At 41.7% G+C, this 16,461-nt stretch overlaps 1 protein-coding gene across 4 annotated transcripts in view; it reads left to right on the top strand.

Moving 5' to 3' along the window:
* The window catches only part of NUP88 (nucleoporin 88), a 30,363-nt gene that overhangs the window by 105 nt on the left and 13,797 nt on the right, over positions 1–16,461 (top strand). The window contains exons 2-8 of one of the 4 annotated variants that reach the window (XM_007102816.4): positions 254–678; positions 3,379–3,548; positions 4,537–4,662; positions 7,754–7,840; positions 10,563–10,739; positions 14,792–14,978; positions 15,468–15,615. In XM_007102816.4, coding sequence (XP_007102878.1) covers positions 376–678; positions 3,379–3,548; positions 4,537–4,662; positions 7,754–7,840; positions 10,563–10,739; positions 14,792–14,978; positions 15,468–15,615 — 1,198 coding nt within the window. In that variant the 5' untranslated portion in view covers positions 254–375. Of the gene's footprint in view, positions 1–238; positions 679–3,378; positions 3,549–4,536; positions 4,663–7,753; positions 7,841–10,562; positions 10,740–14,791; positions 14,979–15,467; positions 15,616–16,461 lie in introns of those variants that run through there. The other 3 variants (XM_007102817.4, XM_055090281.1, XM_055090282.1) reach the window with 3 other exon arrangements.

Genomic DNA, 16,461 nt, shown 5'->3' with positions numbered 1-16,461 from the left:
GTTTTAGATGTTTAGGTTTATCCAGATGGAGGTATCCAATAAGCAATTAGATACACAGGTCTCAGGCGCTTTCCCCCCAGCTACTAGCTACACTTCCCGCAACCCCAAAGCTTTCTCTAAGCAGGCACTGGCATGTTGACCTTCTCGTCCCGCCCACTTTGGCTTCAGAATAGGCTTGACTGGTGATGGGCTTTGCTTTGGCGATGACGCTACCTGATGGGCGGGCTTCACTTTCGCCCCGCCCCTCCCCTAGCCCTGCTCGGGCTTCCGGGCTCCCTGCTCGATGACTGGCCGAAGCCGTGGACGGCTGGAAGCGAATTGGCTGCCCTCAGCGGCGGGCTGAGCAACTGGGCCGACGAGAGCTGTTGGGCCAAGATGGCGGCCGCCGAAGGAGCCGCGGGAGACGGTGAGCTGTGGCAGGCCTGGCTCCCCGACCATGCCGTGTTCTTGCGGCTCCAGGAAGGACGGAAAAACCAGAGCCCAGCCGCAGCCGAGAAGCCGGCTTCTTCATCATTGCCTTCGCCGCCGCCCCTGCCGCCGCAGTTGCTGACGAGAAACCTGGTCTTGGGCCTCGGCGGAGAGCTCTTCATATGGGACGGAGAAGGCAGCTCCTTCTTCGTCGTGCGCCTTCGGGACCCCAGCGGCGCCGGTGAGGAGTCCCCCCTCTCCCAGTACCAGGTACGGCCAGGCTGATCTGGTAAATGACCCTCAGCTGGGATCTGAAGTAGCGTTTACGTCCCCTTCCCATCCTGGCTGGTCTTCGTCTGCCGGGAGGGGTGCTATGCGAGGGTGAGCAGACGTCCTTTTGGGGCGCGTCCAGCTGCGAGTGGAAAAGTCTTATTTTCATTCGCTGTAGCGTGGCCGCAGAACCTTTTGAACCCTCTCTACGCATATTTCACTCCTTCCACATATGTTCGGTGACTCTGACACTGCGCCGGATACTGTTATAGGAACGCCTGCGCTCCAGATGCTTAAATTCGCGGGGTCTGGGAGGAAGGGAGAGACCATGGAGTAGCAGTAAAACATCAGTGGCGCAGGTGCTCTGAAGAAAAACAAAGCAGGGGTAAGAGGCCTAAGAGTGTGGGTGCACTCGCTCTTTTCAGGAGGTTGGTCCCGAGAATCCGATGTCATGACTTCACACATAAAATAATAGGGACAGTCCTAACTTTCTCTTGGGGTTGTTGGGAGCCTCACGTCGGGTCGTTGATTTGAAAGCAACAAGCTTCGTGCCTCACATGGAGGAGGAATCACCTGTTAGCTCTTTCAAAAAATTAGGCCATCTCCAGAGTTGAAAGGGATTTTTGCTGGCTTCTGAGAAGCCAACAGCATGTGAAAGTAGGTGTGATCAGAAAGTACTACAGACTTCTTGTGATTAAACATGGCTTTATGGAAGCGTTTATTTGTAATAAGCCGATTCGCGTCTTTTAAAGGTTACAAAATAAGAAAACTTGGCCCCCATTCTAACATATGGCATACATATATCGTGTGCCGTTGTTTGATTCTTGCTGATGAGAAATTATTTGAATAAGGCGCTGGCATTGTTTTTGCAGTTTTGAAAACAGGTCACAAGCCCACACATTACTGACTGTAAAATTTCAGTTTATAAGAGTGTTAGATGCTCAGCACACAGTATTAACAATAGCACCCTATATTGCTATGCAGAATTTAGCACAGTCATGATTAAATTATTTATACTTGTTAGTTTATTGTCTGACTTCTTTTCTGGAGTGCAAGCACCAAGGCAGGGGCTGTGTCCGCCTTACTTAGTTTTGTATCCCCAGTACTTCAGTGTGCTTGGAACATATAAACCCTCAGTACATATTGATAACTGTCTGAATGACCTTCAGTCCTCCAAATGTCAAAAACTCAGAGATAGACAAGGAAGCAGTTTAGCATGAGTTGCAACTTTCAGTGAAATGAAAACATGAATAGTAACCTTAAAAACCATACCAAATCAAACAAAAAAACAACCCTCCCCCAAAAAGGCAAAATGAAAGCATGAGTAGTGACTTTAAAAACCAAATCAAAAAAAAAAAAAAACCCAAATCAAACCAAAAAACAAAACAAACCAAACAAAAAAAGCCCACGTAAATAATGTGATTATCACAGGTGACCTAGGTAATTAGATTAGATTGTATGCAGAGCAGAAGAAAGGTGGTCTTTGATTTGAGGTAGATCATTAGAATCAAGTAGGAAGAAGATTGAGAAGATGGGAAAAGAAGGAAAGAACCACTGACTGGAGATAAACAGTTTGATTAGAATCAGCAAAGGGCAGCTAAAAACAAAAACAAAGAAACTTCAGACTTACAGACATCAGTAACAATTGAAATCACATTATATTCAACAGTCTTGTCTAAAAAGATTTTGATTTAGGGTGATTCTCTATACATAAGGATAAGCAATACATTGGTAATCTCATGGTTTATTACTGAAAATAGAAAGAAAAGAAAATGGGAATTTGAGATGCTCATGAGAGAAGAAATAGAAGTACATTTTTTTTTTTTTTGAGGGCATATGAGACAAACAGCTTAACGGAATCCCCTGAAAATATCACTGTTCAATGTCAAATCTGCTTCGGTAAAGCAGCATTTTAGTTGCAGAAGCTCTTGAAGCCATTCTCTATCTTGTTGTACTATTTATAACAGTAAGTATCATTTACTAGTACTTCTGAGTCCTTCATTTGTCTGGTCACTAAAACATATATTGAGAGTTAGTTCGCAACATGCCATATACTATGCCAAAGATACAGAGAGGAAAGACACAGAGCTCAAGTAATTCATAGTTAGTTGTGTGGGATGAGCAGGTAAAAGGATAATTAGAATGCAGGGTGATAAGTACTATAATAGAATTATCTAGGGTGTGCTATAGGAGTACAGAAAAGATGCATTAGTTCCTGGCCAGAAGGTCAGGGAGATTTTCTTGGGAGGAAAGTGCATAGGAACTGAGTCTCCAAGAATGTTTTAGCCAGCTAAAAAAGAAAAATGAGGGCATTGCAGGAAGAACAGTTGTACAGAGACACAGAGACATAACAAAGTATGATGATTTCCCAGAAATACAAGTTAATCTGATTGGAGTATAAAGTACAAGTGGGGAATGGTGGAGAATTGACGCTGAAGTGGTAGTCTGGAGTTTGATCATAAAAAGGGAATTATATGTAGTATTTATCAAAGTAGGGAAACCTGATGCATTTTATATAATATTCCAATCTAAATAGTTAAAAAATATTTCATCAGGTAATGGCTGAGGTGTTAGTACTTACCCAGAATGTTTCATTAAACTACAATTATAGAAGACTAAAGTGGTACTGTGCTTTCAAGTAACTGCCATATATATTTGCATTAAAATTAACTATTTTGACTAGTTTGCTTTAATTTTCAGAGACTGCTTTGCATAAATCCACCCCTGTTTGAAATCTATCAAGTCTTGTTAAGTCCAACACAACATCATGTAGCACTTATAGGAATAAAAGGACTTATGATATTAGAATTACCTAAAAGGTGGGGGAAGAATTCTGAATTTGAAGGTGGAAAATCAACAGTGAATTGTAGGTAAGTTGTATTTCCATTTAGTGTTTATCTGTATAATTTGTAATACATGCAAAAAATTGCTTAAGACCAGTGGTTCTTAAGGTATGTTTACTCTGCTACTATTGAAACATCAGTATACTCCAGATGGTCTGCACACTGGCTTCTTGTGATAATAGTGTGTACAGTATATGTGGGGTTGTACTTTTATTCTGCCTAAATTATCACATTGCTGTCACATTGGAAGTCAGGCTGTTTTTTCACGTAGGTTGAAATAAGATGGGTTTTTTTGTTTGTTTGTTTGTTTTTGCGGTACGCGGGCCTCTCACTGTCGTGGCCTCTCCCTTTGCGGAGCACAGGCTCCGGATGCGCAGGCTCAGCGGCCATGGCTCACGGGCCCAGCCGCTCCGCGGCATGTGGGATCCTCCCGGACCGGGGGACGAACCCGCGTCCCCTGCATTGGCAGGCGGACTCAACCACTGCGCCACCAGGGAAGCCCAAGATGTTTTAAAAGCAGTTATTAACTGTGAGCCAGACAGTTTTCTCATGAGTATAACTAAGTTTTATTTTTGTATTTTTTTCTTTTCCAATTAATCCTGAAAAATGAGAGTCTGAAAGATCTGAAAACAATATAAGGTAGAAACCCACCTTTAGCTCCACAACTCATAGGTTTGGCCTCCTTAAAAATGTTTCCTTTCTAAATCTCTGTTTACTCATTTCCACAATAGGAGTGATAATAGCTGCCCTTGTAGTTTCCTTACAAAGTTACTAAAAGGATCAAGTAAGATACTGTATCTAAAATCACTTGTAAAGTACAGTATAATATACTGTACAATTTAGAAAATATTTTAATTTTGATTCTTTGATATTGGTTGGTAGATGCTTTAAATGCTGTCTCAGCAAGATTTATGAGAAAGGAATTTGAAGGAAAGAAGAGCAAAGAGTGTTAAGATAGGTTTTCCTTTAGAAGCTTTTTCATCCAGGTTTTGGGAAATTGCTGTCTTTATTTTAGCACCACTCCCGTTGCTGAGAGATTTTTCACCAGTTCTACCTCTCTGACTCTAAAGCATGCTGCCTGGTATCCGAGTGAGATGCTGGACCCCCACATAGTGCTGTTAACATCAGACAATGTAATAAGGTACATTTTTTTCTTACAGCTTTGTGAGTGGGAAGATTCTCTTTCTGGTTGCCAGTTAATAGCTCAGAGTACCACTAAATGGGTCAGTGGATGTTGGAAAGCTTTATCTGATGGCTGTTGTTACCCATTCTCAATGGTGTAAGAATCGTCCAGCTGCCCTAACTTATGTGCCTTAATTACTGCTATTCCCTCTCAACTGGTCCTACCTCCAGTCTCTCCTTTCCCAGTCTGACCTATTAAGATAATCTCCCTAAAACTGTTTTCATTGTGTCACTCTTTTGGAGGTAATATAGCATAGGGGAAAGATAATTTAATTGGGAATTGAGAGATTTGAGTTCTTGTCCCAGTGTCACTTCTGTCTTTGGGATGTTATAAACTTGGGCACCTCAGTTTCCAGTTTGTCAAATGAGCAGGTTTCATTTGATCATTTACTAAAGCCCCTTACAGGTTTTGCATTGTATGATTAAATGCCCTAATCCTACAGAGATCTCTATTATATTATCAGTTAACTTTCTGGATCTGCCTTATGTAAAAAGTTTGTTGGGGAGACTGACTGATGTACAGATATACCTGCAGTTTTATTTTTTCTAATCACTGCTTTGACTGTGCTCTACCAAATCTTCTTTTACTGCTGAATGGTTGATCCTTTAATGGCTTCTTACACAGATCTCATAGATTTCTGGTTACTTTTAGTTATTAAAAGTTAGTCTGTTCAGTTTAAAACTCTGATCTCAAATCCATTTCAAAACTATATCCTGGTCCTATCACAGGTCAGACCTTGAGGGATCTGAAACGAGTGGAGAGGGCATGATCTGCTCTTTGACTCTTCTTTCTACCCAAGCACCTTGAGGTAGGGGGTGAAGTGTAAGGAGGAGAGCTGTTCCTCCTTCCTCTGGGTCTGACTCCTCAATGGTGGGGTAAAGAGAGTGTGCTAGCTGAGGCATACATCTTACCTAACTGGTTATCCATCAGTGAAGGGCAGGGAGCATATCCCTCCTCCTGGTTTAGTCTAGTTCCCTCAGCTGCTAGTGGCCTCTGTTGTTGTGATAGTCTCTGCACAGATTGGTGTGTGGTTTTTTCAGGGGCAGTGTTTGGCCTTCAGCTCCCTCCATCACTCAGGAGCTCTGTTTCCCGTTGGCTCTACCAACTGTCCATGCCCTGAACCCTCTGTCAAGATGGAATATCCCTAAACTTGGTATCTCCTGCCTTCTTGACCTAACCGTTGTGGTTTTTCATATGGAGCCATGGTAACTGCCAAGGTCCTTTTCCCTGCCCTCCAAGGGCCACAGAACTGGGCATACTACACTATAGTCCTTTCTTATGCTGTCCCAGCCTACCTCCTTCAGAAATTTCCATATTTGGAGTAGATACCATAGAGTGTTCACATGCCCCCAACCCTAGGATATGACATGTCAGAATCACCCAAGAATCCCCTTGCCTTGGTGGCCTGTAGTTTTTGACAACACATCTGGCATTCAGCTAGGAAATGAGATACCCTTTTCCCCTTATTACAGGTACCCCTAAATCTGGCTGGTTCTTTTAGGGCCTTCCCTGCCCACCCATTTGGCTCTGGAGTTGGGGGTAAAGAAAGAAGGAGGACCCTCACATTCCAAACATCGTACCATACTTTTTTTTTTTTTTTTTTGCGGTACGTGGGCCTCTCACTGTTGTGGCCTCTTCCGTTGCGGGGCACAGGCTCCGGACGCACAGGCTCAGCGGCCATGGCTTACGGACCCAGCCGCTCCGCGGCATGTGGGATCTTCCCAGACCGGGGCATGAACCCGTGTCCCCTGCATCGGCAGGCGGACTCTCAACCACTGCGCCACCAGGGAAGCTCGTACCATACTCTTACGGACTCTTGACACCTTCTGTGTTATGTAAGCTGGAAAAGGAGATTGTGAGGAGATAGTGTAGGTCTAGGTCTTCCTCACATTAAGCCCTAAAGGAGGTATCTGGCCTCAGTCATTGAAGATTCCTTTTAAAATATTGGATATTTAACACTTCTCTTTTCCTAAGCTTTGACCCTATTGACAGTTTCAGGGCAACAGGAAATTCCCACTCAGTGCCGTGTTGCATTTACTTTTCCTTTCACTGTTCCGCATTACAATTTATAGGACTTATTTGTACTTTGAAGTCAGTAATGCTTGTAGGCAGCTAGGAAGACCACAATGAATGGTGTGTTCAATTGGATCAAATTTTCATTAAAAACATTTATTAAATGACATTCTATTGATAACGGAACAAACTAAGTTTAAAAATTCTTTGTGAGGTCAGACAAAATAAGTGATTAACTTGATAAAGACTTTAAGAGGGACATTGGATTTCTAATAATGATATTACTGGCCTTTAAAATTTTTTTTCTCCTTTTAACAATAGCCATATATGCTGTAAAAATTTATTATTATTATTATTATTATTTTAGCCACGCTGTGTGGCTTGCAGGATCTTAGTTCCCCGGCCAGGGGTCGAACCCAGGTCGCTCGCAGTGAGAATACAGAGTCCTAGCCACTGGACCACCAGGGAATTCCCCCCAAATTTATTTTAAATTAAAATGATTTTGGTAAAAAAATTTCTTTTAGTTTTATACTAACCTCTTGAGAAAGCAGGGAAGACATTGTGTCTTTATATAACACAAATATGTACAAATTGCAGGCTAAAAGTCACCCACTGTGCTGGCCAGTTGGTATATAAAGAAGAGTGAGAAATGGTTTCTTCCCTGATGAGATTGGGTGTCTCATAGGCAGAGACAGATGGATATAACTGAAGGGAAGCTGGCAAACTTAGAGGCAGTAGTGAGATGACTAGACAAGGTGAATATGGCTGAGGACTGAGGTTTGGTGGTTGGGGAAGGCTGATGAGGCATTTTGTTTAGAGTAGAGAACATTTCTTCATGTCCCAGGGAAACCTTCCTCTTATGTTGTTATGGAACAAATGAAGTAGGCTACTTTGTCAGTAACAGCAAGATCTTTGGCAGTTGGTTGTGATAACTGGTAGGAAAATTCTCAGAAACTGACTAGATGGAAAAGAAAGAGGAACTTTGGGAAATGAAAGAGAATTTTAAGTACTGGCTTTCTTCTCTTTTGATTGCTAGAATTTACTCTCTACGTGAGCCCCAGACACCCACTAAGGTCATTGTACTTTCAGAAGCAGAAGAGGAAAGTCTAATACTCAATAAAGGGTAAGTTTTTATTTGTGTCATGAAATTTTTTAAAATTAGTTTATCGGGATTATAAATGCAATTTTAGCAGATTGCAAGATTTTCCAAAGGTGCCTTTGGCATGCTTTTTGGTAATGTGAGAAATAAGCAAAAATAGGCAATATGAATAGGTAACGAGAAGTTACAAATCTGAATGTCACTGTAACTACTAAGTTGGCCTTTTTTCAAGAAAGTTCAAAAATGTGAATAGCTGAAATTTATTCCCTGTTGTATCTTGAATAAGAGAATGAATTATAATATTGTAAAGTTACAGAAAAGGTGGAAGGTGAGAGTGTTGGGCTGGAGGCCTGCCAGCTGTTCACTCAGTGTGGACGGGCAGATGGCTGGACGCCCAGCACCTAGTACCCCAGAAGCTGGAGCAGAACGTAGAGAGCCCTTCTGATTCTCCTGTGACCCTGGCTTCTTTCATGTTTTCTTACCCACTACAGGGGCAAGTTCCTGGCTACTTTGACCACTAACAGAATCACCCTTTGAACTTACAAATCCCATTCCTCTGGCCTCCTGATCAGTCCTTCCGGTGATTACTACACATGATCACCCACAGTGCGTGCGTGTAGAGAGAAGCCTTTAGTAGCAGTGTTTCTGGAAGTTCTATTTAGTTCTCTTCATGTCTCCATGATGGGCAGATCTAATAATCTTTATTTTTGTTTTTCTAACCGTTATTCCTTTGAATATTTTATATACAGCTATTCTGTATGTGACAGTTTCAATATCTGACGCCCTGGGGAGGTGGGGATCTAAATCTGTGTGTGTTCTTCCTCCTGCCCCATGATCATGGTCGCTTCTTCCGGTGATTGCTGATCTCTCGTTGTGCACTTACGTTTACTTGATCTTAATGTTTTGAAATGTTGAGAGCCTGAGTTGGGGGTGTGTTCCTCCAGAGAGGAATTTCATCTGCTTCTGCTAGGAGTCAGAGGTTGCCACCAGCCTGGGACCACTTTAATTCTCTTTAATAGTCCCACAACTGAAAGTTTCAGTCAAATGATTTTAATGTCTTATAGCACCAGCTCCTTAACCTCGCATCTAGCCATCTTCACAGTGGGGAAATACCTGCCTCTGCGAGTTGATAGGTCCTGTTCTGGTGTCAGCAGTGCGTTTCCATTGCTTTCCAACCTCCTTTGCCAGGCACCCTGTCCAAATGAGAGGCCGTAGAGCGAACGCAGTAGTTAAGAGCTTTGGCTCTGGCGGCAACACCTGGTGGGTTCCAGCCTCAGCTCCACCACTTGTCAGCTGTGGCGTCTGGGCAAGTTATTCAGTTGTACTAAGCGTCATTTCCATGACTGTATATTCCATGAATGTTAAAAGTAGTGACCACTTACTTGGATTGTACAGAGTAAATGAGATCACGCATAAAAAGTGCTTAGCATGGCACAGAGTAAGTACTCATTAATTGATACCTACTACCATTATTAGAAATATTACTATATTTATTAAATTCCAGTTAAGTTTGGATGGCTTGGTATTTAAGTCTCTTTGAAATAACTGCTTTGTCTATTTGTTTCCATTCATTGTCTTAATTTTTTAGTTTAACTCAGGCAGTTCTTTTATTCTGGATTTTGGGATTCCTCATTTTTTGCCTCCTGATACCATATACCTTTCCATGTGATAAACTAAGATATGGTACCTATGACAGCTTGGAATGATGTTTTCTTTCTCAGCTACATGAAATTGTGGTTTTATTTTAACCATATTCATTAATCTTGTGTTAAACTGGAATCTTTTTGAGCAAACTATACTAAATTTTAAAATACAAAAACAGCGTGTTTTATCATTTGTCTTTCCTGATTACAAAGGTAATATATATTTGTTGTAGAAAATTGGGAAAACTAAGAAAAGTATTCAGAAGAAAATGAAATATTTTAAAATTTCCTATAGTCTGTCCTCAGCATAGCAACCAGAGTGCTACTTTTCGGTATAAATCGGCTCATTCTACTTCCCTGCTCTCCGCACTCCATTGATTTCTGCCCGCTGACTGCAGCCCTCCAGCTCAGTCCTCCCGCTGCCCAGGCTCTGAGCTCCAGCCACTCAGCTCCTTGCCATTCCTCGGACACTCCTGCCACCGCCCTCCTTGGTCTTTGCATGTGTCCTTCCTTCTGCCTGAACTGCTCCTTCTCTGCGTGACCACAGACTCGCTCCTTTACTTCTTTCAAATCTTTGCTCCAATAGCACCTTATCAGAGTCTTTCCCAGATCATCTAAAGCAGCACCTCCATCAGTACTCTCTTCCCCTGCTTTATTTTTCTTCATAACGTCATCTTCTGGCTCTGTGTTGTGTGGTTGGCTTCTCTGTGGACGTCTCTCTCGTTAGAGGGGGACCTTTGTTCAAGTCACTGATGTTTCCCAGAACCACAGGCACTGAGCACTTAGTAATATTTAGTAGTTTTTCGTGGACTGAATACCTCCTACTGCTTAGAGATAACTGTTGATATCTTTATGTGTTTTCTTCCTGTTTCTTTTCTGTGTTTATGCATGTCTGTATGTGTGTATTTTTGCTGTTTGTGTGATTGTATATTTCAACTTTATATAATTTTATGAGAATTTTCCAATGTTGTTTAACATTCTTCATAATCACAATAGTTTGTCTTATCACTCCATTGAATACAAATTCAATCCCCACCTGCTGTTATTGGACATTTTATTTCTGTTTTCGTTTCCAACCAGTTGGTTTTAAAATCTCTTTTCAGAAGGGCCTACACCGCATCTCTAGGAGAGACAGCAGTTGCATTTGACTTTGGGCCGTTGTCGGCAGTCCCGAAGAACATATTTGGACAAAAAGGCAAAGATGAAGTATTGGCTTACCCCCTGTACATCTTATATGAGAATGGGGAGACTTTCCTTATATATGTTAGTCTGTTGCACAGGTAAGCTGAAGAGGTAACCCACCTGAAATGAAAGCCCAGCTTGTGCTCCAGTATAGGTTGTCATGGTTGCACTTGGGGTCCGTGTTTTTGAGTTTGTGGAAGTATTGCAGCCTTTCAAGGCTGGCTTGCATATTTTGAAGAGAAAGTTGATACAGATCATTTGACCTTTCATTTCCTCATATTATTTGGGTAAGTTCTATAGAATTCGTGGATAATCACTTAAGGTAAGACTGGATTTGTGTTCACAAAGGATAGTCAGTCAAAAAAGTATTTACAGATGGCCCCCAACTTAGTCAGACTTAACGATTTTACGATGGTGCAAAAACAGTATGCATTCAGTAGAAACTGTACTTTAAATTTTTAATTTTGATCTTTTCCTGCGCTAGTGATATTCAGTTGATACTGTCTTGTGATGCTGGGCATTTAGCACAGCTTCCAGTCAGCCATACGATCACAAGGGTAAACAACTGATATACTTACAGACATTCTGTTTTTCACTTTCAGTACAGTGTTCAGTAACTTACATGAGATATTCAACACTTTATTATAAAATAGGCTTTGTGTTAGATGATTTTGCCCAACTGTAGGCTAATGAAGTGTTCTGAGCACATTTAAGGTAGGCTAGGCTAAGCTATGATGTTTGGTAGGTAAGTTGTATTAAATGCATTTTCAACTTACAGTATTGTCAACTTAACAATGGGTTTATTGGGACGTAACCCTGCCGTAAGTCAAGGAAGATCTGTATCGTGTCTCTTATGTGAACACGGCACCATGGGGATGGTTAGACATGGTAATCTGGTATCTTATGTCCCAGTTGTGGGGAAAGGACAGACATAACCATGGAAAGATAACCACTAATCCTGCATAATAAGAACCCAGAGGAAGGAGAGATGATTCTGACTGAAGAAGTTAAGGAGATTTTCATGGAGAAGGACTGATGTCATATGAGACTTAAGGCTTTAAAGCAGGATTAAATGAAGCATCAAGGAAGGGTAAGACCATTTTAGTCACAAGAGTAGCATGAAGTCAGGTATGAAAACAGGCAAGTGCAAATGTCTTTTAAGGTCCAATGATTAGACGCTTGGGGCTAGAGCAGAAGATTCAGGTAGGGAGCGTCTAATGATAAAGCTGGAAGGTCTTGTCCAGGGAAAATGTGGTGGAGTTAAATACCTAGTTAAGGGATGTGGAGTCTTTTCTGTAGGGAGAGGTTAGTAGGAAGCCAGTGATGGTTTCTAAACAGGAGAAGGATAAAACGGTTAGGAAAGGGACTGGAGCAGAGAGACTTTTAAAGAAACTTCCAAATTTTAGTTTAAGGTCTGTAAGAGTTTGAACTAGGGTGGTAATGCAAGGGAGAAATGAACATAGTACATAGTACAAAGGAAGGATCAATAAGACTTCGTTGCTGTTTGGATAAGGGAGAGAGCCGTTAACAGAAATAATGAGGTCAGGAAGGTCAACTAATTTGGATATATTCCGTGGACAGTTGGAAATACAGGACTAGAGAGAAAATACAGGTAAAATGAAGTAAGAATCATCTGTTATGGTGAGAGTTAGAGTCAATAGAGGATAAGAATTTTGGGAAAGTTTGTAACTAGAGAGGCATGTGGCCCGAATCTGAACATTGTAATTTATTTATTTATAAATCAACGGCTATTTATTCAGGGCTCACTCTGTGGCAGAATATGGGAATACAAGGTTGAAGGCAGAGTCCCTGCTGTGTGGTTCCTTGTCTATCAGAAAGGCCTACAACAAACCAAAACTGTAGTACAACGTGATGTGCTGAAGGCATCACAGGGTGCTCTGGGAGTGGGACAGAGTAAGTGCTTAGGCTGCCTGTCTTGGAGGACTTAGAAGATGGTAATACAGAAGCTTGGACCTGAAGGATTCACTAGGTAGAAATGGGAGCGGAAGTGAATCCAGGAGAGAGCAGAGAGGATGCAAAATGAAAAAGATAAATAAGAAAGATGAAAGAGCTTTACAGATGGCAGAATGATGAGGATTCACTGCCAGTCCTGTTCTCCTGGACAGAAATGTCCTCTGCCTTGCACACGTGACCTCTCTCTCGGGAGGCTCTTGTGGTAACATTATTACCCTCCCTTACCCTTCCTCCCCAGACTACTTGGCCCTTATTTGTCCACATTATCTACCTAGTAACCTTAGCCCACAGCCTGAAAGTCATCTTCTACATCCTCTTAAATCCAGTCTGGTCCCAAAATTCTATTGATTTTACCATGAAAATTTTTTGAATGTATATCCCCGTCTCTCTCTTCCCCTGTCCTTGCTTCAGACCCTCAGCATCTTCTGCCTGGATCATTCTTCTCTTAAATAGCTGCCTTGAATCCCGTTTTGGTCCCCTCTTTGTCATCCTCCTCACTACTATCTGATTAATCTTAGTAAAGTGAAACTCTGTCACTCTTGATTTAAACCTCTGTGACACACTTGTCACCCAGTGGAGAGACTCTGAGCACGTTAACATGGCATACGAGACTGTCTGCTTCATAAGCCAGTCCTGGTTATCTGCCCAGCTACTGTTCTGTTGCCTTAGACTTTGCACTTCGCCTCCCATCATACCCAGCTAAGTTTCCTTCCTGTTAATTCCTCGCCTTTCATTCCTCCAGGACTGGATGTATGCTGCTCCCTAGCTTGGAATGCTCACCATCCCTTCCCAGAATATGCTGTTCCCATTGATCTCATTTACTTTTGATACCTTTCTTACATATCTCACTTGCTTTGTACCTTTCAGTGTTGCTCTGTACCCTGTAAATCCTTGCATTATTACAGATGTTATAGTACTTCTAGTTAAATGTCTGCTTCCCCAACTAAACCATTACTTCCTTGGGGCTGTTATCTAGCACTCAGTAAGTGTATTTGTCTAATCCAATTAAAGAGTGGGTCTGAAGATAATCTGCACTTCAGAAAAAAAGTTTTGGGAGTCATCAGAATACAGGTAGTAGTTAAAACCAGGCATAGTTAATATGCTCGTTTTTTTAAAAAATAAATTTATTTACTTATTTATTTATTTTTGGCTGTGTTGGGTCTTCATTGCTGTGCACGGGCTTCCTCTAGTTGTGGCGAGTGGGGGGGCTACTCTTCGTTGCGGTGCGCGGGCTTCTCATTGCAGTGGCTTCTCTTGTTCCGGAGCATGGGCTCTAGGCGCGCGGGCTTCAGTAGTTGTGGCACGCGGCCTCAGTAGTTGTGGCTCACGGGCTCTAGAGCGCAGGCTCAGTAGTTGTGGCGCACGGGCTTAGTTCCTCCGCGGCATGTGGGATCTTCCCGGACCAGGGCTCCAACCCGTGTCCCCTGCATCGGCAAGTGGATTCTTAACCACTGCGCCACCAAGGAAGTCCTAATATGCTCTTATATAAGTGTGTATTTTGAAAAGAGAAGAGGGTTTACAATGGAATCTGGGAGAGCGCAAATATTTAAGAGACAGAAATTAGGAAAGGGTATTAGAAAGGTGTGTTCAGAGAGGTAGGAAGAGAAAACTAGGAGAAAGAATGTACAGATGTTAAGGGTATTACGAAGCAATCATTGTTAACCAGTTATAAATGCTGCACCAGGTCGAGATAAGGGCCTTTTTTGCATTTAGCAACTAGAATCTCAGTGGTGACCTTTGCCAGAGAGTAGCTTCCACTGGAGTGGTGAAGGCATAAACCACAATAAATTTAAGGCAGGATCTTTCAGACTCTGCGCTATTGACATTTTGAGCTGAATAATTCTTGTTGTAGGGACTGCCCTGTGGAGCAGTGTTTAGCAGCATCTCTGGCCTCTAGACACCAGTAACCTCTCCCCCTCCTCCCAGTGGTGGCAACCAAAAATGTCGTCAGACACATGCCAGTGTCCCCTTGGGGGCAAAATTATGTCCGGTTGAGAAGTACCAAAGAGGTGGAAATTGACTGGGAAAATGAAAAAGTGGAGACACTGGGTATATACTATATTTTTTAATTACTGTATGATAGCTGGGGGAAAGACAAAGTCAAAAAAGGTTTTAAGTGATGAGTATGGTTGTCTTCTATCAACATTTCCCAAGTATGTTTTCACTCTTTCTTTAGCCCTGGGAGTGTGGGAAAGCTGTTAGGCCCATTGCCCATGCATCCTGCAGCTGAAGATAACTATGGTTATGATGCTTGTGCTGTACTCTGCTTACCATGTGTCCCCAACATCTTGGTGATTGCTACTGAATCAGGAATGCTGTATCACTGTGTTGTGCTGGAAGGGGAAGAAGAAGATGACCAGACAGTAAGTCGGGCTGCTGTGGGCTTATTTGTATCTCCAACACCAGGGATAGTTCCTGGACCAGTATGAATGTTTCATATATGAGGAATTTTATGGTTTCTATTTGGCACTTATGTGTATTTTGAAAACTTAACACTTAAAAGTAATTGAAGCCCACTTTAAAAACTTAAATTGAAGGAAGTTAAAATGCGCCCAGGTTACTTGGTCCAGTGACCTATATATTTCTTTCTGAACTCTATATTGCCACCTTTGGTGACAGGTATAAAGAACCTTTGAATTACTGAATTGGCTCTTCTCTAAACTTGTTTATTTACAACTTCCTAAAATAAGAGAGGCCTTCTTTTCACTTTTAAGAATAACAAGGCACTGTTGGAATAGAGGGTGGAATTAAGAGTTTGAAAGCACTATTTGATCCAGCTTTTTGCTTCTGTTTTTAGTTGTGTACATTTTCAAAGCAACATGAAACACTAAAATTACAGTGCTTTTTTTCAGTCAGAAAAGTCCTGGGACTCCAGGGCAGACCTCATTCCTTCTCTGTATGTGTTTGAGTGCGTGGAGTTGGAGCTTGCCCTGAAACTGGCATCCGGAGAGGACGAGCCCTTTGATTCTGACTTTTCTTGTCCAATCAAACTTCACAGAGGTAAAGTTTTCACTCAATTTAGTTCTTTTATTTCATTATATTTGTACTAAGATTATCACAGGCTATTCCTGTGTAATTTATTTTTTTCTGTAGTTCCAGCCTTTAAAACGTTAACTGGGTTCTTTTGGCCTTTCAGTTACAACATTGCACTGTAGGTCCAAGAAAGACTAAGCAAATTCCCCAAGTTTTAGGATAGTGGTCTTCGGTCTGGATCCACTCAGATTTATAATAGTGACTTTTTCCTGGTCCAGTCAAAAGGAGATTTCATGATTCAAATTCTTAAATGTATGCAAACTTTAATAAACTTCTAAAATAACTTTAAAAATAAAATTATACTGGTATTAAGGTATCTCTTTAAAATCTCTTTCTTCATTTTAGAATATATTGTTACACCCAGACCCATTTGAATGTTTCCTTTTTATCTTTTTTCCTTTTGCTTTAATTTACCTGGGTTGGCACCAGATCCTTCTGGCAACTTATATCTGTTCATCTCGGGAACTCTTGGATAAACTGCTGAGACAATCAAAGAATGTGTTCTGTGTATTGTCCAGACTCAGCATGGCTCAGTGGAAGGAGTTTGTAACTAGAAGTCTGGAGTGTCCTAGGTTTTCGTTATAGCTCTGACATTAATAGGCTCTGTAGTATCGGACATTTATTCAACTTCTCACATAAAATAATAGGGATAACATCAGATGATCTGTAAGGTCCCTTCTGACATAAAAATCCTATAATCCTGTTTGCCCCTCAGCAGTTTCTCAGAGTCTCCTCTAGGATCTAGTCTTCCTCCCTGTGAAGAATGAGGAACAAAAGCTTACTCAGTCTGGAATAATTGGGTGTACCTTTCAT

Source organism: Physeter macrocephalus, chromosome 14 (assembly GCF_002837175.3).
Source record: "Physeter macrocephalus isolate SW-GA chromosome 14, ASM283717v5, whole genome shotgun sequence".
Taxonomy (NCBI): domain Eukaryota; kingdom Metazoa; phylum Chordata; class Mammalia; order Artiodactyla; family Physeteridae; genus Physeter; species Physeter macrocephalus.
The sequence above is the reverse complement of the archived record's forward strand: the minus strand, read 5'-3'. Positions and strand labels throughout refer to the sequence as shown.